Source organism: Abramis brama (genome assembly GCF_963993115.1).
Source record: "Abramis brama genome assembly, chromosome: 8".
Lineage (NCBI taxonomy): Eukaryota > Metazoa > Chordata > Actinopteri > Cypriniformes > Leuciscidae > Abramis > Abramis brama.
The window spans coordinates 32,544,350-32,568,679 of record NC_139970.1 but is presented as its reverse complement, the minus strand read 5'-3'; the positions used below and the strand labels follow the sequence as shown (position 1 = coordinate 32,568,679).

Genomic DNA, 24,330 nt, shown 5'->3' with positions numbered 1-24,330 from the left:
TGCCAGATCTGTTCTGGAGGGCTCTAAAATGTGTGAAATTGACTTATATTTTTATTGTCTGCTTCCTTTCACATCATAGTTCAGAATAAATCCATTGAGCCAAATAGAGTACTAACAGATTATCCAGGTTGTATAAAGACCTAAATGACGGATCCGTTTTTGTTTTGTTTTTTGTTATAAACATTAAATAAGCAAACCTTTATAAAAGTATAATTTATTGAATGAATGAATGAATGAATGAATGTGTAATAGGGTTGCAACTAACAATGTATAATGATAACTGGTGATCTAGTCTATCTCTCTCTTTGTTGGGGCTAAATATTTCTCATAAATTAAAGAAAAATATGTGTTTGACCATAAACTGCCTATCATACATATATTTCTCTCCCTAAAAAGAACATTGAATTTGTCTCTTTTTTTGCTTTATAAAAGCTATCCCTATTCGTAAAAATAAATTATTAACAGATTCAGTTTATAAACAGTTTGTTTATTCCATTTGATCAGATGGCCTTTCTCTATGGCCTTCCGTTTTCACTCTTTTTAAACTGTGTCAGCTGGTGTATAAAACCAGGACAAATGCACACTGTGCATTTTTAACTTCAAGAAGAGATAGATGTCTTTTATCACCTGACTTTGGGGTTACGTTTCAGGTTCTGTTCCAGTGTTGCCTCATTATAAAGCAGACTCCCCGCATTCCCTAATGACACAGTTCAGACAGCTTTCAACACTTGTTATTTTAGCATGCAATGCATCTTACTAAATCTAACACAATCTAATTCCATCTCCCCACTACACAAAGCAGCGCAGTAGAGTGAAAAGCGGAAGAGCAGAATGAGGGATAAATGCTTAATCCCTCCCAATGATGTTATTTTTGAAAGGCAGAGGTCAAAGGAAATGGACCCTGTGTGATGATGTTTGAGCTGCTCTAGAAAGGCGAGGAAAAGAGCGTATCAACCTTGAGTTAATGAAATATTGATTGCTTTCTCTTAAAGGCACAGGCAGCACACTCTACCTCAGCTCTAAAATGTTAAAGTGATGGTTAAAATAATGGTGTTATCAGTGGAGCTCAATTAATGATGTCATCAAATAGAAATTAGTGGAACGTAAAAGAATAATTCTTCAAAATTGTGTTCCAAAGAAGAAATGATATGGGTTTTTGTGTCAGTGATGACAGAGTTTTCATTTATGGTGAAATATTTCTTTAAAGAAAATGATGGGGACTATGCTAAATAATGGCACAGTTTATGGAACAGAAGAATTAAGCTTTTCTTTTTTAGAACGATCAATGTTGGTGTTCATAGCAGCTGGTTTTCGTGTTTCTTTAAAGGTTAACACCATATCCTGGAATGAAACAGGAGAATACATCTTATCAGGTTCCGATGACACTAACTTGGTTATCACAAACCCTTACAACAGAAAGGTAAGTTAAAGACAAAACTGCTACAAATAAAACTGCATTTCACTTTTGTTATGCATGCTACTGTATGCATTTTATTACAATAATGGATTATTTTGAATCACCGGCGTACTATCAGTACCATGTTGGTTATCGGACTATATTAAAGTTTTTTGATTTATCGGTATCAGTCGATATTGTATAAGATTACCTCTATTTTAGCTCCAATGCTCACTTAAAGTTTAGTTATTTTAATGATTGATTTGAGTTTTTAGCATTTAGATAAAACACTTTTTGGATAAAATTATACACAACACAGAATATAGAGTTTTTAATATCAGCCATTTATTAGTTATTGGCCATAACATGAAAATTATTATCTGTATTTGTACCAGCCAGAATTTTTCTAAGCTTTCTAGAAAGGTTGATGCGTTGAATGCTGATCATTTTAAAATATCAAAGCTTTATTAAACCAAACTTGTGCTAAACCGTGGCGTATTTATTGACATGTTTGTTCCATTTAAAATCGTTGTGCTTTTTCCTTTAGGTCAAGACGACTATTCGTTCAGGACATCGGGCCAACATCTTCAGCGCAAAGTTCATGCCCCACACTAACGATCAACAGATTGTGTCCTGCTCAGGAGACGGCATCATTTTCTACACACACACAGAAAAGAGCCAAGAAATCAACAGACAGTGCCAGTTCACATGCCACTATGGCACTGCTTATGAGGTAAAGGTGTTAGAGGAAATAAAATCCACGAAGTGTGCTTCTCAAAGTGTCTTTGTTTGTAGCCGATGTGTGGTGAGGTGGAGGTTGACGTCTCACATATTTCTTACTTTCTGTTTCTGTCTAAAGATAATGACGGTGCCAAATGACCCCTATACCTTCTTGTCCTGTGGAGAAGATGGTACAGTGAGGTGGTTTGACTTGCGGATGAAGACGAGCTGCACAAAGGAGGACTGTAAAGATGTAAGAATGCTTTGAACATGTTGTAGATCCATACATCACCAAATATACCCAAAGGCTCAGCAAGTTTCTTCCTGGTAGTGCTCTAGGGAGGGGCTGCTGTACTGATCTGAGATCAGGCTCCCCTCCCACATCCCTCAATGTCACCATTCCCGCTGGTGAATAACACTGATAGCACTGCACCTCAGATATATTTCTCAGGAAGCAGCCTGCAACCTCCATTTCTCAACCCACAGAGCGTGTGCTGTGAGGACGGTATTGGCCTGAAGGCATGATTGCTTTCTGTTTCTATCAGAAGGCATTTGTTTGTAAGACAGAGACAACACACTGTTTGTACTCTGCTTGTGTTCTGCCAGTAGTTGAATCAAATAGATTTAATATACAGTACATGTGAAGTGGGATTTGAACCAATGAGATTTTTTTGTGGGCGGGACTATATTATATGCTTAAAAGGTGTGCTTGTGCTATAAAAATGAAATAAATGCCATATGGTTCGGTATTTTGTTATCTGATGCCTTCATCTGTGAAGATACTGCAAGGTATGGGTATTTTGGGTATATAAAAATGGGTATTTTAAATTGTAATAATATTTCACATTATTACTGTTTTTACTGTATTTTTGATCAAGTAAATGCAGCCTTGGTGTGCATAAGAGACTTGTTTTAAAAACAAAACATTAAAAAAAATCACGCACTTTTGAAAGTCAACCAACATTATTGGTTATATTCCAAATGATACTCTGTCAATCTGAAAAAAAGATTGCTCTATTTACCCTTTGTGTTTGATTCACTAATGTTTATTTAAAGATGTCCCGATAACCTGTGCTGTGCTTTTCAAATGTTACATGCTACATGTTTGTCTATTTGACGTCATTCCCCACTTTCTCTCTCTCTCTCTCTCTCTCTGCTGTACCTTATCAGGACATTTTGATTAATTGCCGGAGAGCCGCTACCTCAATATCCATTTGCCCCCTAGTCCCCTACTATCTTGCTGTGGGCTGTTCAGATAGCTCAGTGAGGATCTACGACAGAAGAATGCTGGGAACAAGAGCTACGGGTGAGAAATGGTTCATGTTCATCATTTCAGCCTTTCTTTAAATCATGTTTAGAGAGGAACAAACACCTACCACATGATTTCACAATCTTTTATATTTAGCATTAGGAGCCAGATATGGATCTGTGATTTATACCACAACGAGAGGTCTTGAACTCTCAGAGCTCATTTGAGAAGGATAGCTTATATTTTTAAGTTGTCCTAAAGATGACTTCACATTCTCTGAATCACCGAAAAATTCAGTTCCTACTTTAAGCTTGTTTAAAATATTAAGCTAAGTTTTGAATGTTGCATCATGTTGTCTTATAAATGTTTTTCTGTTTCGCTAGGTAACTACATGGGCAGAGGGACGACCGGCATGTGTGTGCGTTTTGTCCCAGCCCACCTGTCCACCAAATCCTGTCGCGTCACCTCTCTGTGTTACAGTGAAGATGGACAAGAAGTGCTGGTCAGTTACTCCTCTGACTACATCTACCTGTTTGACCCCAAAGATGACCAGGCCAGAGAGCTCAAGGGCCCTTCTGAAGAGCGGCGAGAGGAGGTAAGCCGATATCACATATCATTTTAGAAAGATAAAAATTAAAATATTTTGTCTGTTGCGTTTCCCTACTTCAGAAAATCTCCCTCAGTACGGGATGCTAATAGGGATCAGAAGTGAAGAAAAGTAGGGGTTTAAAGCACCCTGTGAAAATAGGCAGAGAGAAAGATGTGAGGGAGAATTTGTGGAAAGATACAATAGATTCCAAGTGCTGACTAGTGGAATAATTTATGGAAAATATTTAAATCGGATAAGAAGATCACAAGAATACAGTGTCTCTTGTGTTTTTCACATTGTGAGAGCAGAACAAAAAGGAAATTCTCAAAAACCCACAACACAGAGCTTGATTAGACTGAAATATATCTCTTGCCACAGAAGTTCTTGTGATATTAGTCACATTACAAATACCAGACATTTCAGTATTTAACAGTGAGATGGTTAACTCGTGGTCTGTTATACAATGATTTAAAGTCACCATGAAATCCAAATTGACAGTTTTTATATTTTTTTATTAAATATTGCAGTATGCAATAGCAAACCATAACGATCCATTAATCTAATCAATTCCTGATGGACAAAATCAACATTTTGTCTTGTTCAAGAAGCAGTTTAATTCGGATATACATCACAATAGGGAAGAAAAGACTATATTAACTGACATTTCGTGCTGATTTTAAACTAAACTTGTCAAATTAATAAATTAAATTTACGGCTTTCTGTGCACATTGTGAACGAGCACAATACGAATTTAAAGTGAACTGAATTAGTATATGAAAGCATCCCCCTACACCCTCTCAGTACGTGTACTCGACTGCAGACACCAGAGTGCCACTTCTTAACTTTAAAGCATTCAGACTATATATTATGTAATCAAATTGCGACCTTTCGCGGTTTATTAATCGCACAAGATCAAATCGCACTTTCGATTTTAATTCCATGAGATGTGAAGCCCTAATGGAAATGGAGCCAGACATCTGAAAGTCAAGAGCGACTGGTCTGGGGGCAAGTGTGTGCAGTTACTGTTCTTGCCTAAGGCAAAAACTAAATAAAGGACTTTTGAAGTTCTCTGCGCACTTGTCTCATGTACTCTGTGTAATCCTCAGCAGTATTGTGCTTCAGTGATGCAGTTTGAAATTAGTTTTTTAGAGAAGTGTCAGAGAGGATGGATCAAAAGACATTGCTGCTTTGGTTTAGGATGTGGATCACTGCTTGCTACACTTCTGAGACTAATTGTGGCCAGGGAATGAAAAAAATTATATAGGGATCTTTATATATTAAAAACCATATTAATGGTTTAATTGATTTATTCTGCAAGTGAAATTGTGCAGTTTCCGTGGCCATTCCTTTATTTTATGTGTAAAAATGTTTGAGGAAATAAATGACTGAGTGCACCTTTAAGGGAATGAAATAGCAAAGAAAGTTAGACAGGCTTTGTGATTGGTATACCATGTACTAACCAGGCTTGATGCAACACGTTTCCAGCAACAAGTAATTTCTCTGTCACAATGAGTTCAATTTTTCGCAACCAGAAAAGACAATATCAGCCAATCAGCCAGAAGCATGACGTGCCCCTTGATTTAAAAAAAAGAAAGAAAAAAAGTATTTTTCTCTTATGCTCACCGAGGCTACATTTATCAATAGTAAAATAAAAACAGTAATATTGTGAAATATTATTACAATTTAAAATAACTGCTTTCTATTTTAATATAATTTAAAATGTAGTTTATTCCTGTGATTGAACACTGAATTTTCAGCAGCCATTACTCCAGTCTTTAATGACACATGATCCTTAAGATCATTCTAATATGCTGATTTGGTAAAATAGAATAGAACATTATTAATTGCTTTACTATTACTTAATCAAGTCTCTTACAGACTTGTGTTGTGTTGGGAGAGTAGTGGTGAAATGTGCTGGGTCACCGCTCTGGTCCTTTCAGCTGTCGTACGGTGTGATCAGCTGTGTCCGGATCCCCCGCGATTACATTCCTTTCCAAATAGAGGTGCAGAAACATGCAGAGCTCCACTGCCGAGACAGAAATAGGCACCTAGTGTACAATGATTGCCAGCGAGAGCGAAGGAGGTTCCGTTGACTTCAATAAATCTTTGCTACAACACCAAGATTTTAATCAATTGTTTTGCGATCAGTGAATGTGGAGCTGGTGTGGTTTCAGATTGTTGAGGGCTGAGTATGGTTTACTTATGAATGGTGTCCAAACAGAATGGAGGTTAACTGCTGATAAACTAGGTTAAATCAATCAAGTATTCAAATTTACATTTTAAGTATAATGTTTATTTATAAATGGTCTTGTAACAGAGCCATTCTGCAAGTTTTACTCAAAATAAACAGCACTTTAACCACAAGCACCTTGACAGTCTGCATGTGTCCTCTCCAGCCTCTTAACAAAGTAAAAAAAGATTAGCTCATTTTATCCCTTCATGTGAAGTGGGGAGAAGCTGCAGTGCTCATTATTATATTATTTTTAGAATGAACACATTGGTCTCTGATGTGCTCTGTTTAGTCTAATGTGGCTGTGTTAGAGCTGGTGCTTGTCTTGTTAATACACCCGGACACCCAAAATAGAGTGTCCTGACTGACTGAGATGGTGAAAGTTGTGTGAGGAGTGAGGCACGTGGAAAGGTGGCCTCAATAGTTTATCCTATCACCATCTCAAGGTCTTACATTTTTTCAGACCACGGACCCCTTGTTGGATTGGATACTGTTACACAATGTATCAAATTTAGTGTTGAATTTTAAAGGGATAGATCACCCCAAAATAAAATTCTGTCTTCATTTACCTACTTTATTCTGTTGAACAAAGTTTTTTTTTTTTTTTTTGCCATACAATGAAAATCAATGATATCCAATGTTGTTTGGACTCCACTGACTTTCAAAATATCGTCTTTTAATTTTGAAAGACATGAATATGATTGAATAATGACAGAATATTTTGTTAGTGTACTATCCCTTTTAGGGCTAGTCTATAAAAGCATATGTATTGTACAGTATTAATGTATTTACAAACTTTATTATGCTGAAGCCATTAAAATAAGCGATATTGATGTACAGAGTCATCACATTACTACATTGTAATTGGTGAAACAAGTAGACATTACTTTAACTTCTCATGTTGAGCTTTGGTTGAAGTGAACTTAATATTGTAATTGAAAACCATGTTGATGTTCTGTTTCACTTTGTAGGCTTGGGCATCTAAACCCTCCTTTACCATTATTAGACTTGCCCTCATATAAATGTCTGTTGGTCATTATTCCTGCAAACGTGCCAGTCTAGATAAGTGATGTCAAGGCTCGGGGTAGAGAGTGTTATTTTTAGGGCGTCTGAGAGGTTTTGGCTGTGATTGGCAGCTTGTTGATGTGTGTTCCCACAGCTGAGGCAGCCGCCGGTGAAGCGCTTGCGTCTGAGAGGGGACTGGTCAGACACTGGACCGCGCGCTCGGCCTGAGAGCGAGAGGGAGCGTGATGGTAAGATGAGAACACGCAGACATGCCCTATCGATGTCACAAATTCTTAAGGCTGCGTTTACACTTGGCATTAACATGCGATCACCGTGATCCAAACAAGCAGATCTGATCATCAGCCAATAAGCACGTTTACATTTGTTCACAGACCTATATCTGGAGAACTGATTGGATTTCTGTTACCTGCACAATATTTAAATTAGGTCTGTAATAGGCCTTTGTCATTGAGCATAAAACAATTTTCGCTTTATTTACAATTTACAATTTTCACTTTTATCAATTGCAGTGATTTTTGTGATTTGTTCATATACAATCTCAAATAGGGTACTTAATCTACCAGTTTCCCAACATTAATCTTGTATGATGAAACAAAGAAAAATGTTATTCCGACGCATTTTATTCCATGATCGAAAGGAGAACGCGTAAGCTACTGTATAAATATTTCCAAAGTTGATTATTCAAAAATAACTGGGTTGATCATGTTATACGAGTCATATCATCTGGGTTTAAGTGCTAAGATTGTAGCTGCAATGCATATATTGTAGACAGAAATTAGATATTATTTATAATAAACATGGTGAAACAATAAACACATATAACATTAAAATACCTAAGATACCTATAATCCCCTTGCTCATGGCTTTTTGTGGTGCTTTGTAGTTAAGCATTGTAAATTACTCCACTGTAATCACCAAAAAAAACAGTTATAAAGGTTTATCAAAATATCAAAGTTAATTTTAATATTTTTATTTCAGTTTTATTTTATGTTTTATCAGTTATACAACATCTGTCTGTCCAAAATGCCATAAAGCAGCATGTTTTTATATGAGAATCAGCACTCCCTAGTCACAGCCGCACCACATCAATAATGAAGTTTATAAAACCTGATAAGTGTAACCAGTCCCGCCTCGTGTTTAATACCGATAAGCTTCATGCTCATGGCTTTTTGTAGTACTTCGTTGTAAACCACTGTAATCATCAAAAACAAGGTTAGGTTTATTTCTAAATATCATAGTTACTCCAAAATATTATTATTGTGTTCTTATTTTATTTTTATATTTAATTTTGTATATTATTATTTTATTTTATATTGTATCATTTTTATTTTATTTTTTGAAAAGTTCAAACGTTAAAGACCATCTTTGCCGAAGAATGTATCAGAGTAGAAAGTCCTGATTTACCACAACTCATTTGCACATCCACTTCATCTCCAGCTGTCTCTTCTATGAACAGAACTGTTATCCGCACTGGCATTCTCCTCCATTATTTTAACAATCTGAGGCCCTCAGTCTCCGGTGTCTCTCAATACATCTTTAATCTCTCTCAGTACCTCCGACTATGAATATCAACAGCACTCACAGTCCGGGGAGCTTGTTAGCTTTTCACAGGGTTTTAGTCCAAAGACTGCTTCACTTCACTACTTCCCGGTGTATTGCAGCGAGCTCTTGAAGCGAACAGCAGGCTTCCAGTGCTTCTGCTTTCTGTGAGTGGAAAGATTTGAGGTTCTGATCTGGTTTGATATTGATTATGAAGAGATATGTTGTCTTTGCAGGAGAGCAGAGTCCAAATGTATCGCTCATGCAGAGGATGTCGGACATGTTGTCACGCTGGTTCGAAGAGGCCAGCGAGGCCCAGAGCAGCAGAGCGCGTCCTCAAACTCGACCCAGAGGTGTAACAGGTCAGGTCCACAATGCATTGAACTCTATGGAGACAATTTCAACTTTGATCTATTTGTTAATTAACATCATCCATTGAATGGTGCATTGAATCATTTGCACAGGAAAGGGTGTAAAGTCTGTAATTAAATGTCCTCTACTTAAAAAGTTAAGCTCGAGGTTTAATGATTTGGCTTCAGGTACAGCCGCTCGACCAGAAGGGACGTTTGCGACCTCGGAGACGCACACTCAGGCACAGGAGCCTGCTGTGGTGTCGGCTGAGAGAGTGATGGAGGTGGAGACGCCTGCCACTGATGCTGTACTCGCACCTGCTGCTCCTACTGCACCTGCAGAGCCTCTCCCCAAGTCTGTCTCCTCCTCTTCCTCCTCAGGCTCCTCCTCCACAGTGACAGCTCCTCCCCCATCTAGCTCCTCCTCCATGGAGAGCGGTGCATCCTCCTCTCTCCTCTCCTCCCCAGACACAGAGCAGAAGAGCCAGGATGAGGTTACGCCCACTCCCTCGGCCACACCCACTCCTTCAGCCACACCCACCCCATCTAGAGAGGCAGCTTTATCTGGTAAGATGACACAATTGACAAAAGTCACGTGTCTTTTAGATTGCATTTACATGTTATGAGACAATGAGCATGTTTACATGCACATCATTTGCCATTTAAAGTACTTATTATGGTTTTATTCAGTTATATTTACATTCTCTATTAAAATATTCCTCGATACATATTAATCAGCAAGCATATACTATGCCATTCAAAAGTTTGGTGTCAGTAAGATTTTCTATTGAAAAGTGACATTAAAAAGATTTATAATGATACAAAAGATGTCTATTTCAATTAAATGCTGTTCTTTTGAACTTTCTGTCCATGGAATTCTGAAATAAATGTATCACGGATTCCACAAAAATAATAAAACAGAACAACATATTAAAAGAGTTATTTGTGATCACAGTAATTCTGTTTTACTGTATTTTTTGGTCATATAAATGCAGCGAGAATGAGACCTCTTTCAAAAACACTTAAAACATTTACAGACCCCAAACTTTTAAACTGTGTTGTATATTGTTTTATGTTCATTTCTTTTAATGTTTTGGGGAGGAAAAAACACCAATGTTTCTTCGATGGCTTGGTTGTTTTCCCCATGCAGCTCCCTAAATTACATTAGACACTGGCGCAATCAGAATTTTCTTGTGCATGTAAATGCAGTCGTTGTATCTCTGCTCCATAAATATGATGTGGTTATTATGAACTTTCTAATCAAATTCATCTCATTCAGTTTTTATAATGGGTCCATTTATCAGCTTTCAATCATCCATCTCTATGTGCTTCCTTTTTTAAGGCCTTTGTGTTTACCGATTTATTGTCCTCAGGTGGGGTTTCTTTCTTGAACATTGAGTGCCGTTAAGGCCTGCATCAACAATCCCACAAACAGAAGCAGGATGAAACATGTAGATGTCATTTGCCTTCTCTTATTTATGGAATGATAAATCCTTCCTATTTGCTCATGGTGTCATTGCAGGCATTTTTATGTGTGCGTTTCCATTAGAACATGAGTTTAAAGCACTTTTCTTTCTTTTTTTAGCGGTGGGTGATGAAACCCTGCAGTCATTTCTGTCATCACTCAGCCTACAGCTTCAATCTTTAATTTGCACTTTTACCCATCATTCCTCCTTATCTATGATTTGACTCTCTTCTTTCCCCCCCCTTCCCATCAATTTTCCCATCCTGCCCTTCTCTCTCCCTCTGACCCCACATTGTCAGAATATGGTCCTCACCGGCTGCCGGTAAGTTTAGTGTGTAGACGTTTGCAGAGACTGCTTCTCTTGTCCGACCCCCCTGGACAGGGCAGACGCACAATCCCTTCTATACCCGTGACCTCCAGACCACGGAGCTCAGCCCACACGGCTGCTGCTGCTGCTGCTGCTTCTGACACAGGCCCTCCTGCAGGTTACCGTCCCCTCATAGCCCGCATCCCCGCTCTCCTTTAACCTCCTGACCCCTCTGGCTGCCTGTCTCATGGCTGTCCTGATTTGCTGCTGCACCTCTGGCTATCAAGTGTGTTCCTCTTCCTCTGACGCGCACACATCTAACTTCTGCTCATTCACACTTACATTCACCAACAGCAGAGCTCTGTTTCAAAACCTAGTGACATCTTAAAGCAAAAAGCAGCCCCTTAGTTTTTGTTGTAATGTTACATACTCTAGTGTTAAAAATTTTGGGTTTGGTTGGATTTTTTTTGGCTTAGCAAGGCTGCACAAATTTAGTAAAAACTATAATATTGTGAAATATATTTGCAATTTTCTATTTTAATATATTTTAATGTTATATATGTATTCCTGTGATGGCAAAGCTGAATTTTCAGCAGCAGTTACTCTTCTGTGATCACATGATCCTAGTCTTCAGGGTCACATGATCCTTCACGGTCACATGATCCTTCAGAAATCATTCAAATATGCTGATTTGCTGCTCAAGAAACATTTATTATTAATATTTTTTCGGGATTCCTCGATGAATTCCTCGATCATTTTTGATCAATTTAATGCATCTTTGCTGAATATTAGCAGCGCTTGTGTGGATAGTAGACAGTGAGGTAATTTACTAGATTTTGGCGCAGAGGTCAGATGTCAAACATGTGTATGCCATCTGTTGATTAATTCATTTGGAATGCAAACACACAAATATATAGAGAGTTGGTTGGTGCTGTTTGGCATTTTTTCCCTCCAATTTAAACTTTCAACACTGATACACATTTATCTTGTTCTTTTCAAACCTTCTCTTGTTCTTCTTCCCTTTGAAGAAAAATATGAAATGGTTAGAGGCAAACTGAACATATTTGTTTTCTTTGAAGCCAGGCACTTCAGGAATAGTTCATTTTATTTGATGGCCCTAGTGTGCGCTATGTATTTGGGGGCATAAAGTATTGCGCTGTTAGCTTAACAACATCCTGACATCACATCATTCGCAAACCTATAACAAAAACGAATGACTTCTGGTTGCTTTGTTGCTGCAAGTCACTGTCAGTGTGAACGCAGGTCTGGCATCTGAATAAACGTTTCTGTCACCGTCATCCTCAACCTCTGAACTACGGATTGCTGTATGACTTATTCTGCTTGGAAGTGAATACTGCATTAAAGAAGGCTGTGCATCAGTTTGTTCTTTATAAACTGTGCTCCTTTATTTGCTGACCTCCTGAATGTTTTTTAGGAACCGCCTACACAATCTTTAACCCTTGGCTTTGTGTCTTTAACTCAGAATTAAGCCTCTTAGACTCATCTTTACAGAGTTTGTGGCTTTGGAGTTTGCTGTGGGAAGGTTTTTTTTATCCTACCTGTGCTGCAGTGTGTTTCCTGAGGATTTAGGGCTGCACTTTTATGTTTGTACCGGCTCTGTTGTTGTTTCAGTTTTTCAGTACGTTTTATTTTTGTTTCAGATTCTCCCTCATCTGTGGTAAACAAACAGCTCGGATCCATGACTCTGGATGAGGAGCAGGGTGCGTCCTTTCCTCTTTTTCCTTCCCTTTTCCTGATTTTCTTTGACTCCCTTGCGCCTGAGCTCTGTGCTTCTGTGATTGGAGCTGTCTTTGTCCTCAGTCATCTTAAGAAGACTCTTTCAGTGAACAGAGAAACTTCAGAAAGATACAGAGGCTTTCTGTGAAGCATCATCAGTTAATGGACATACGCTTAAGTCAATAATTCTCACAACTGTACCACTTTTTCTCCCCTTCTTTGGGTTCATATAAACCTCATCTTTCAAATAATCTCCTTTAGACAGGCACACGATTATTTTTTGTTTCTCATTCTTTAGTTATTGAGTTCACCCTCCGTGAGACTGATGTGGGCTTGCAACATCAGAATTTATCAGAATCTTATAAAGGAGTCATATCACGAGAATTGTATTTTTGTGCTATAAAAACATTCTGGAAATTCCAGAATCACAGAACTTCCTTCCCAGTTCAAAATAGTATTTACTGAAACTAAGCTAGAAAAAAAGGGCAATGTCATATTAACAATATTAACAAAGGACTTTCCGACATTTACACTACTATTCAAAAGTTTGGAGTCGATAAGATTTTTTCAAATGTTTTTGAAAAGTCTTTTATGCTCACCAAGGTTGCATTTATTTGATTAACATTACTGTAAAAACATTAAAATTGTGGAATACTATTACAATTTAAAAACGTAATTCATTTCTGTGATGGCAACGCTGAATTTTCAGCATTATTACTCCAGTCTTCAGTGTCACATGATCCTTAAGAAATAGGCTGATTTGGTGCTCAAGAAACATTTATTATTATTATCAATGTTGAAAACAGTTGTGCAGCTTAATATTTTTATGGAAACCAGAATTCTTTGATAAATATTTCATTTATTTGAAATCGATATCTTTTGTAACATTATAAATGTATTTACTGTCACTTTTGATCAATTTAATATATCCTTGCTGAATAAAAGTGTTAATTTCTTTTAAAAACACATATATACACACACAAACTTTTGAACGGTAGTGTATGTCAACAACACCCATGCAATGGTGCAGGCCTGTTGGTGAAGTAATAAGGAGAGAGATTGCAGACTTTCAGTTTTTGCATTTTTTGTTGATGTTTTTCAATTATAATATTTTAAATGATGTTTGTTTATGGTCCATTTATAAGTGAAAAAACTAAATGAATAAAACGATTTTAAAAAGTATGATATGACTCCTTTAAAATGATCTTGCTATTCTGCTTTGGAATATGGAATGTTTCCTAGGAACTGTGGAAACACAGATTTTGGAAATAGTTCCTCTTTATGGCAGTCTCTTTACTCCATACAGGTGTCTGCACATATTCCCCTTCAGAACAAGCTGTTCAAAGAAAGCTTAAACTCCTTTGATTGCTTTCACTTTCTTTGTACTAAATCTCTTTGCTTTGAGTTAACTGCTTGCAGTTGTTGAACTTTAACAAACTCTAATCTAATTCTTTAGAGCATGAAGTCCATGTATGCATCTCACTTTCCCACCACATATATTGTTTATATATGTGTACTACAGTTTTGCAGCAAAGAAAACATTTTTTTTTGAGACTATGCTAGGCACTAGGGCTGCCACGATACAAATCAAAATGAAAGTGCTGTTACAATCCTTTTTTTAAAACAATAAACATTCATGTAAATATTAACAAATTTAAAAAAAGCTAATATTTCTTAATGAAATCTTAGCATCTAAAGCTGCTACGTGTGTGTACTGAATTGAGGTGTTTCTCAATTATTATTATAAAAAATGTTTATTTTAGTATCAACTTTGTAGCGGTACTTTTCACAACTGCACTAGGCACGACAATCACAAGAAAATATTTCAGAACAGCAGCATCATTAGCTGTAATTATGACGAATGTAATGTTCCTAAGGAAAGCCCTCATGTTTCCTCTGTCTTCTTTCCAGGAGGTGCAGAAGCAGCAGGACATGTAATCGGTGATCGGAGTGCAAGTATCAGTGAAGTTTCCCGAGAGACTACAGAAACCGTGCCATCCACATCAGCGCCTTCACTTGGCACTAGCAGCACTCCTCCAGGGCCTGGCCGGACGGGCACGGCAGAACCGGTCCTTAGTCTACACTACAGCACTGAAGGCACCACCACTAGCACCATCAAACTGGACTTCACCGATGAGTGGTGAGTGGCCAGAGAATCAGCCTTGACCACCGCACACAAATCACTCACACAAGGCTCGCTGTCAAATGCCTAGTTTGCACATGGTAGCCGATCGCCATATCTCGAATAAAAAAAATAGTGTACAAAAATAATGCCAAGATATGTCTTTCTTTTGCGCTGTTCAAACAGCAAACATACTGTGCAACTTGTGCAATCCGATTCATAAGCAAATAATTACTCTGAGGAACTGGTTCTTTAATAAATCACTCATAAAGGCTCACAAATTCACAATATATTACTTTGAATCAGTCTGATAAATCCTTCACTGAGTCTGCAAGAGTGGTTACTGAATCAACATGTGACTCATCTACTGAAGCACGAGTCTTTACTTTCATTCAACTCAAAATGAAGCATTGTGTACTTGCATAAATTTGTATCTGTTCTTAGCCTGGAAATCCAGACCTAAATCTAAAAGATTAATGGTCTGGCGTCGACTAATGAAAATCGGCCAGCTCGAGGGGCGGCACCAAGCATGCATTTGAAAATCTCACTGCACACAATTGGATAACACTACGACCAATCACAACAAGTTATCGCTTAGCTTCCAACGGAGCTAACTAGTAGATTAGACTCTTACCGTGTCCGGTCGGCAAAACAGCCAAAACGCCCTTCTTGCAAAGGAAATATTCGAGCGCCTGTCTTCTGTTCCTCTTTTAGAGAAAAAGTAGCGGCCAAAGCCGTTTCAAACAAATGGTGTTCATCCATAGCCATCTTGCAATGTTTACTAATGACTTCGACGTCGCAGCGCTGTCGTCATCTCGCCTCTGGCCCGCCTATATCAGATAACCCGATGTGATTGGTGCAGCTCAGATAGAGGGGCATATTTAATGAGCATCATTACTCGACACCAGAGTAACTCGCTGAGCAAATTCAACTTGTGCTCTCGCGAGAGCTCTGGATTACCAGGGTAATCTGTTCTTGCATTCTCTGCGAATTGTTAACTAAAATTAAAACTAATAAAAACAATTTTTTGTTAGTTGAAATAAAGCTGAAATAAATAAAGCATAAATATTAGATGAAAAACCTAAAAAAAAAAAAGAAAGAAAAATAAATAATGCCTTGGCAACTAAGTGAAATAAAATAGGTTGAATTGCTAAAACTAAAAAGAAAAATAGATTAGAATAAAATAAAATAAAATGAAGTATTGTTATTGTTATTTTAAACTATACATTTTTTTTATTGAAATATATCTGAAATAAAATAAAACAAATTTTAGATGAAAAAAATTAAACTTAATATAAGTTAAAGTATTAAAATTACTAAAACTAAAACTGAAATGAATTAAATTAAAAATAAAAATAAATATAAAAAAATAACTAATAGAAATTAAAAAAAGCATATTACAAAATTACAAACAATTCTAATTTAAAATATAGGAATAAAATCTAATCCAAAAAGTTAATTAATACTATTGTATATTAATAATACTTGGACACTTAAGTTTTCTCAAGCCAGCCAGACGTCAAATATATGCATATAAAACAAGTTCACAAAGACCCATTCGTACGAACTGCAAATGTCTGTCTGAAATTATCCCTGGCTTCCTCCTTTTGTTTATTTTGAGTGTCATTTTTAAGAATAGCTTTTTGTAAGAAACAGATGACTAACTTTTGTCGGCATCTGTGTACAGGAGCAGCCCAGCGTCCAGTGCCAAGGGCAGCTGTGGAGGACACAAACCTGTGGAGGTGCGTGAGAGCCAGACCAAAGAGGAGCCCACGGGACAAACCTCAGTGCAGAGTGAGTCAACAACCACATGCCCATTGCTACAAAAGTTGTGTAGGATGTGTGGCTTATTTTTGTGGGTTATCTTAACTTCACTTAACCAGGGTCAAGCCCACCCTCAGAGAATCAACCCACACCCGATGGGGCGCAAACTGCAGACACTGGCAATGAAAAGCCCTCCATCAGCTCTCAAAACAGCACGCCAGCGGTGGCTCCACTAGAGGGCCTGTCTACTGAAGACACCGCTCGTCCCAGCGCACCCCGTCCCTCGGAGGAGCTCCAGGCTGCTGGTTCGGAGGACTGCAGGAGGAGCGAGACCGCAGGAACGGGCGGTCAGGGTTCGACTCAACCCTCCCGAAATAATCAGGACTCTGATGACAGTGACGACGACCCCATCCTTATCCCTTCTGCCAGGTACAGAGGAGGTCAGGGACAGAGGTATGGACTCTCGTCATGTCAAGATGTATAATGATGCAAATCCTCACGATGTGTAGCCAAATGTAATGACAGACGGGAAGTCCCATAAAATATGAGCATGTTTGTGTTAAACAGTGTTTATCTTTTGGTAGTAAAATTCTACTCTTCTCATTAGATTTAATTTCAGAGGATCAGCTGTAGGTGATAGGATGATAAGGTACTGTGATGTTTCAAAGACAGCCACTAATATGATCTAATTGCAAGGAGTGTTGATTTTATTTACTTGTCATTAACCTGACATTTATATTGTGTGGCTGTGTAAAATGTTATTCACTATATAATGTATGTAATGAAAATTTCCTATTAACTTGAGACTGAACAAAATGTGTGAGCAATGAACCTTTTGGTTAGTTAATAACCTAGCTAATTAATTTCATGCATGAATTTACAAGTTACCTTGGGTATAATTGTTTGGAGTTCAAAACCTGTATTCAAATTTCCACAAAAACTAGCAAAAAATTATACCAAGGCTTCATTTATTTGATCAAAAACACAATAAAGTCACTAATATTGTGAAATATTCTTCTAATTTTTTTTATTTATTTTAAAATGTAATTTATTCCTGTGATGGCAAAGCTGAATTTTCACCATCCATTACTCCAGTCTTCAGTGTCACATGATCCTTCAAAAATTATATTTTTTAATATTCTGAGTGAGTTGTTGCTCAAGAAACATTTGTTATTGTTGAAAACAGTTGTGCTGCAAGTTCAATGGTAGTGTATGTTTTCCACAGTTTCCATGCTTTCACAGCTCTCTACTAAAAGTTGATTTAACTTCAAAAATGTTCTCTTAAAGAGACATTAACCAAAAATACAAAGTCCCACAGTATATCCATTGAAAACACATTTGTAGTAAGTGAAATATCAACAAAACAATTCATAATATTAACATACACATAGAAGTTAATACTGTGTTATTATTATTATTAGATCATGATATGGGTGGATGATAAAACGGGTCATAGTCTTGCATTAAAGGACAGATTTGAGCTATTTCTAGTGACCAGGATATAGAAAAAACACTTGAGGACTGACCCACAACACCCTAGAATCGTGTTGAGTTTTGCACGGTCATGCGACACTTATATTTTCTGCAGAAAATGTAGAAATCAATTCAGATAAAATATTGTCTCTCTAGTTCAATGCTGAAAGATGTATGTCTAAACTGTTTAAGCTTGTGAAAATTTGACCATCCTGGACTAATATTGCATTGAGATGCTGTTGATTTGTAGTGTGTTTTTGTGCATTTCATGAGCGATATTCTATGTGCTCCATTTTTATAGACGCTCCGCCGCAGCCCGCATCCAGGAGCTGTTCCGCAGGAGAAAAGAAAGACGTGAGATGGAGGAGAGTGAGACTCAGAACATCAGGAGACCCTCTGTCAAGATGATGTATAAGGGCCACCGCAACTCCAGGACCATGGTACGCTGGCAGTGTATTAGAGTCTGTTCACAGTCTGATGCATATTGAACACAAATAGCAACTTGCTTTTACTTCATTATTAGTTCTAGTACATAAACAATCATGTTTTGTAAAGAACCATTCACAGACATTTGGCTTTATTGACCTGGCTGTGCATGTAGATTAAGGAGTCTTGTTTCTGGGGGAATAACTTTGTGATGAGCGGCTCGGATTGTGGCCACATCTTCATCTGGGACAGACACACAGGAGAGCACCTGATGCTGCTGGAGGCCGACAACCATGTGGTCAACTGCCTGCAGCCTCACCCTTTTGACCCCAGTGAGCAAAAAAAACACCTAAAAACGATAGATTGAGCAAGCATTAAAGGCTTTATTTTAGATGATTTGGATCTCATAATTTGTTTTTTTGCAGTTCTTGCTTCATCTGGAATTGACTATGACATTAAGCTGTGGTCGCCTTTAGAACAGTCACCGTCATTTAACAGAGTCCTTGCTGATGAGGTATGGACAATGTTTTCTGTTTGAATAAAGTTATGTTTTGATGTGTACAGTGAGGAAAATAAGTATTTGAAATGTTTCTAAGTATCTCCCACTTAGAAATCATGGAGGGGTCTGAAATTGTCATCGTAGGTGCATGTCCACTGTGAGAGACATAATCTAAAAAAAAAATCCAGAAATCACAATGTATGATTTTTTAACTATTTATTTGTATGATACAGCTGCAAATAAGTATTTGAACACCTGAGAAAATCAATGTTAATATTTGGTACAGTAGCCTTTGTTTGCAATTACAGAGGTCAAACGTTTCCTGTAGTTTTTCACCAGGTTTGCACACACTGCAGGAGGGATTTTGGCCCACTCCTCCACACAGATCTTCTCTAGATCAGTCAGGTTTCTGGGCTGTCGCTGAGAAACACGGAGTTTGAGCTCCCTCCAAATATTCTCTATTGGGTTTAGGTCTGGAGACTGGCTAGGCCACGCCAGAACCTTGATAATGCTTCTTACAGAGCCACTCCTTGGTTATCCTGGCTGTGTGCTTCGGGTCATTGTTATGTTGGAAGACCCAGCCTCGACCCATCTTCAATGCTCTAACTGAGGGAAGGAGGTTGTTCCCCAAAATCTCGCAATACATGGCCCCGGTCATCCTCTCCTTAATACAGTGCAGTCGCCCTGTCCCATGTGCAGAAAAACACCCCCAAAGCATGATGCTACCACCCCCATGCTTCACAGTAGGGATGGTACTCATCATTCTTCTTCCTCCAAACACGTTTAGTGGAATTATGACCAAAAAGTTCTATGTTGGTCTCATCTGACCACATGACTTTCTCCCATGACTCCTCTGGATCATCCAAATGGTCATTGGCAAACTTAAGACGGGCCTTGACATGTGCTGGTTTAAGCAGGGGAACCTTCCATGCCATGCATGATTTCAAACCATGACGTCTTAGTGTATTACCAACAGTAACCTTGGAAACGGTGGTCCCAGCTCTTTTCAGGTCATTGACCAGCTCCTCCCATGTAGTTCTGGGCTGATTTCTCACCTTTCTTAGGATCATTGAGACCCCACGAGGTGAGATCTTGCATGGAGCCCCAGTCCGAGGGAGATTGACAGTCATGTTTAGCTTCTTCCATTTTCTAATGATTGCTCCAACAGTGGACCTTTTTTCACCAAGCTGCTTGGCAATTTCCCCGTAGCCCTTTCCAGCCTTGTGGAGGTGTACAATTTTGTCTCTAGTGTCTTTGGACAGCTCTTTGGTCTTGGCCATGTTAGTAGTTGGATTCTTACTGATTGTATGGGGTGGACAGGTGTCTTTATGCAGCTAACGACCTCAAACAGGTGCATCTAATTTAGGATAATAAATGGAGTGGAGGTGGACATTTTAAAGACAGACTAACAGGTCTTTGAGGGTCAGAATTCTAGCTGATAGACAGGTGTTCAAATACGTATTTGCAGCTGTATCATACAAATAAATAGTTAAAAAATCATATATTGTGATTTCTGGATTTTTTTTTTTAGTTTATGTCTCTCACAGTGGACATGCACCTACGATGACAATTTCAGACCCCTCCATGATTTCCAAGTGGGAGAACTTGCAAAATAGCAGGGTGTTCAAATACTTATTTTCCTCACTGTATATAAAGTGCATGCAGTAACACAGGCCTGCTGTTTGCTTTGAGAAGTAATTAAAATCCCCACTAGAGAGCACCAGAGCTCTTAGGTTGTCTAAGGAGCTGTTTCTGATTTACAGGCAGGCAAATCTATTAAATAGAGGTTTTTAAAGGCAGTTTTATATGTATATCTCTGCCAATGCCTATAACTATAGGAGTAAAGTGACCGTTTATATAAATGTACATATGGATTTAATTCTGTTTCTGTGTTGTAGGTGATTGCTCGTAATGAGTTGATGCTGGAAGAGACGAGAAACACCATCACCGTCCCTGCTTCCTTCATGCTCCGAATGCTGGCATCATTAAATCACATTAGAACAGGTGAACTTCTTCCTGTTCCTTTTTGAATATCTCTTGATTTGATCCGTCACATTCACATATATTCATGTAGCAGATTTGTAGTGAGGTCTAAAAGCCTTAAACCACATTGAAAATTCGAAGAAAAAGAAATGAAATCAAAATTTGTTAATGACCAAAAATTCAAAACATATTTATGATTCTGCACTATTTCTAGGTCTATAATCAAAAATGTACACTACTGTTCAGGAGTTCGGAGATGGCAGGATTTTGAAAAAGAAGTATCTTATGCTCACCAAGGCTGCATTTATTTGATCAAAAATACAGTAGAACATTTAAAGTAACTATTTCTATTATAATTTATTTTTAAATGTAATTTATTCCTGTGATGGCAAAGATGAATTTTCAGCATCATTACTCCAGTCTTTAGAAAAAAAAATTCTATCAATGTAAAAGTCCTTGCTTACACTTTTGATCAATTGAATGCATCCCTGCTGAATAAAAGTATTAAAAAAATCTTACTGACCTCAAACTTTTGAATGATATTGTATATTTTTTACATTGATCATGTGATTTCCAGCTTACATTGAAGTCTAAGATGCTCTTTGAATCATTCTCATATCAAGAAAACATAATCGTCAACTTTTACACAAACCTGTGGAGTTCATGCAGATTGAGTTCTGCTGTCATTAAAGCAAAAGCACTCCCAACACTAAGAATTTTTGTCTAATTATCTTTTAAAAGAAGTCTTATTTATCAATGTTTTTTGCACCTGCAGTGTTTGTCAGTGGATACTTGTACTACCATTTGGTTTTACCACCTTGAACGGGTGTCTAACTGACTGATCTTTCTTCCTCAGACCGTGTGGAGGGTGACCGTTCGGAAGGCTCTGGACAAGAGAACGAGGATGAACAGTAGTCCTCCTGCTAAAAGTGAATGGTTTTTTGCTACAGTGCACTTGAGCATTTGAGATTTGTACAAGTTACAAAATAGAGTATTTCCTTATTAGTTCAGTTTTTGGCATTGTTATTTTTTAATGAGACTTTTCTAACTAATTACTCTATATGAGAGTAAACTGCGTCTGGGGAGTTCATGCAAATAAGATATGTAAGAAATCAAAAGACGGGACTAGACGGCTGGTGCTTGAGAGTATTTAAGTGCAATATTAATTTGTTAAATCAAACGGTTGAGCTTTGAACGGTGTTAAGTGTGAAATCTTATTGTAGCCTCAAATGAAGAACTCAGATGTTTGTATACCACGAATTATGCATGTCAAACATGAGTTTGCTGAAAACATGTTCTCTTAGTCTCTAACAATGTTGTGTATAAAAATGGATCTTCTTTTTGTCATCACTAAATCTTGCGTTGCACAGACATCTTCTGCCTAACACCAATTACAGGTACTACTTGCAATATTTCACTATCCAAAACAGGCACTATACATTGTTACACTGCGGAATGTTTATGAAAGTTTATTAAAATGAGAACCATTTTTGACTCTGTCTATACATACAACCCACTGCTGTTTAGCCAAATGGTTCTAGCATTAGTTAGCAGGTCGTGTTTCTCTCTCCTAACAGCACAGATGGCCTTTTGTTGTGGCAGCTGTTGGCTTGAGCATTCTGCTAAGTGACTAGCGATCATTGGGAGAAGCGATGAATCCAGTGTGCCATGCTGTGCTAACCTCATTCAGCACTGTTAAGGAGGAATGCAAGCCATCTTTTTAAATGTTTGTCTACAGATTTTCAGATTAAGTTCCAGTTCCTTTTCAAACAATGTACCAGAGGATAGTTTAAATATTAAATGTGTTATGATTTTAAACAAAACATGACTGAAAGCTTGAGTACGCATAAAGAATTTAATAACACAGTGCCACCATTGACAAAAAAACCAAAAAAACTATTTATATTGGTATATGCAGTTGTGGTCAGATTTATCAACACCCCTGGTAAATTTGATCAAAGATGGCTATACAAATAAATTTGCATTATCCTTTAATCTTTCATAAAATATATATATATATATAAAATAATATAATAATAATAATAACCTTTCATTGAAATAAAAGAAATTAAAGTGGGAGAAAAATCACATTATGAAAAAAAAAAAAAAAAACTGCCAGAATATATTTTTGAAGCATATTCCTATTTATATTTATATCTAATTTTTTATTATTTTTTAAGCACACCAGGGCGACTAGGAACATGAAATTGTCTAACTATGACTTCTTGTTTCACAGGAGTATAAATATGAGGAAACACAAAGGCCAAATTCCCTTAATCATCCATCACGAGTAAAACCAAAGAATATAGTTCTGATGTGCTGCAAAAGATTGTTGAGCTTAACAAAATAGAAAGTGGCTGTAATAAAATAGCTAAAACATTGAAAATCCACATTTCCACCATCAGGGCAACAATTAAGAAGTTCCAGTCACCTAAAAATATTACGAATCTGCCTGGATGGAGTACGTGTGTCTATATTTTCTTCATGCACTGCGAGGTGTAAAAGGTTTGAGTGGCCAAATACTCTCCAAGGATCACAGATGGAGAATTGCAGAGATTAGTTTAGTCTTGGGGTCAGAAAGCCTTAAAATTAAGCAATAAGCCCCGCGAAGCCGTGTTTTACAGTGGATTTAGAACAGCTAAGGGGCGTTGTTAGGCACGACGCAGAGCGGATAAAACGGTTACTCCATACAAATATTAATTTTATTCATAAAATAAACACCAGCAACAAAAAATATAACGTTATAACACATTTATTCCTCCGCCAAGCAATGTAGTTCCAAAGAGGTTGCTAAGCAACACATGCAGCAACCACAAAGAATCACAAACTGCAGTTGCGCAGTTATACTAATGTAATGCGGTCACAGTTGTATGTTTGTTGAGTAATTTACAACGGCTTCGAACGAGGCTCAACCAATCAGAATCAAGGACTGGAACTATCCGTTTTATTAAAAAACAACTCCTACATCACCACATGTTGTTTGGGACGGTTCAAAAAAATTCTTCTCACTCCAAAAACAAACTCCAGCATGTTCAGTTGTCAGACACGGGACTGGATTCTATGGTCAGATGAAACTAAAAGAAGAGCTTTTTGGAAGTAAACCCACCAGATAGGTTTATATATACAGTCCACGGTTAAATATACTGCTGGATCTTTAATGTTGTTGGCCTATTTTTTTGCTGGAGGTCCTGGACATCTTGTTCAGATATGGCATCATGGATTCTATCAAATACCAACAGATAAAAAATCAAAACCTGACAGCCTCTGCTAGAAATCGTATAATGGTCTGTGGTTGGATCTTCCATTAGACCAGGGTTTCTCAAACTCGGTCCTGGAGGGCCACTGTCCTGCACAGTTTAGCTCCAACCCTGATCAAACACACTAGCTGTGAGTTTCTAGTGATCCTGAAGACATTGATTAGCTTGCTCGGGTGTGTTTGATCAGGGTTGGAGCTA

At 37.7% G+C, this 24,330-nt stretch overlaps 1 protein-coding gene across 15 annotated transcripts in view; it reads left to right on the top strand.

The window, feature by feature from the left end:
- The window catches only part of dcaf6 (ddb1 and cul4 associated factor 6), a 28,226-nt gene extending 5,852 nt beyond the window's left edge, over window positions 1–22,374 (top strand). The window contains exons 3-21 of one of the 15 annotated variants that reach the window (XM_084121987.1): window positions 1,328–1,420; window positions 1,944–2,129; window positions 2,256–2,369; window positions 3,287–3,422; window positions 3,749–3,960; window positions 7,344–7,437; window positions 8,986–9,111; window positions 9,289–9,666; window positions 10,864–11,049; window positions 12,533–12,592; window positions 14,520–14,748; window positions 16,418–16,524; window positions 16,614–16,947; window positions 17,102–17,143; window positions 18,269–18,407; window positions 18,569–18,725; window positions 18,819–18,907; window positions 20,791–20,896; window positions 21,732–22,374. In XM_084121987.1, the coding sequence (XP_083978113.1) occupies window positions 1,328–1,420; window positions 1,944–2,129; window positions 2,256–2,369; window positions 3,287–3,422; window positions 3,749–3,960; window positions 7,344–7,437; window positions 8,986–9,111; window positions 9,289–9,666; window positions 10,864–11,049; window positions 12,533–12,592; window positions 14,520–14,748; window positions 16,418–16,524; window positions 16,614–16,947; window positions 17,102–17,143; window positions 18,269–18,407; window positions 18,569–18,725; window positions 18,819–18,907; window positions 20,791–20,896; window positions 21,732–21,790 (2,847 nt within the window). In that variant the 3' untranslated portion in view covers window positions 21,791–22,374. The remainder of the gene's footprint in view (window positions 1–1,327; window positions 1,421–1,943; window positions 2,130–2,255; window positions 2,370–3,286; window positions 3,423–3,748; window positions 3,961–7,343; window positions 7,438–8,985; window positions 9,112–9,288; window positions 9,667–10,863; window positions 11,050–12,532; window positions 12,593–14,519; window positions 14,749–16,417; window positions 16,525–16,613; window positions 16,948–17,101; window positions 17,144–18,268; window positions 18,408–18,568; window positions 18,726–18,818; window positions 18,908–20,790; window positions 20,897–21,731) is intronic. The other 14 variants (XM_084121994.1, XM_084122001.1, XM_084122000.1 and 11 more) reach the window with 14 other exon arrangements.
- The last annotated feature ends 1,956 nt before the right edge of the window (window positions 22,375–24,330 follow it).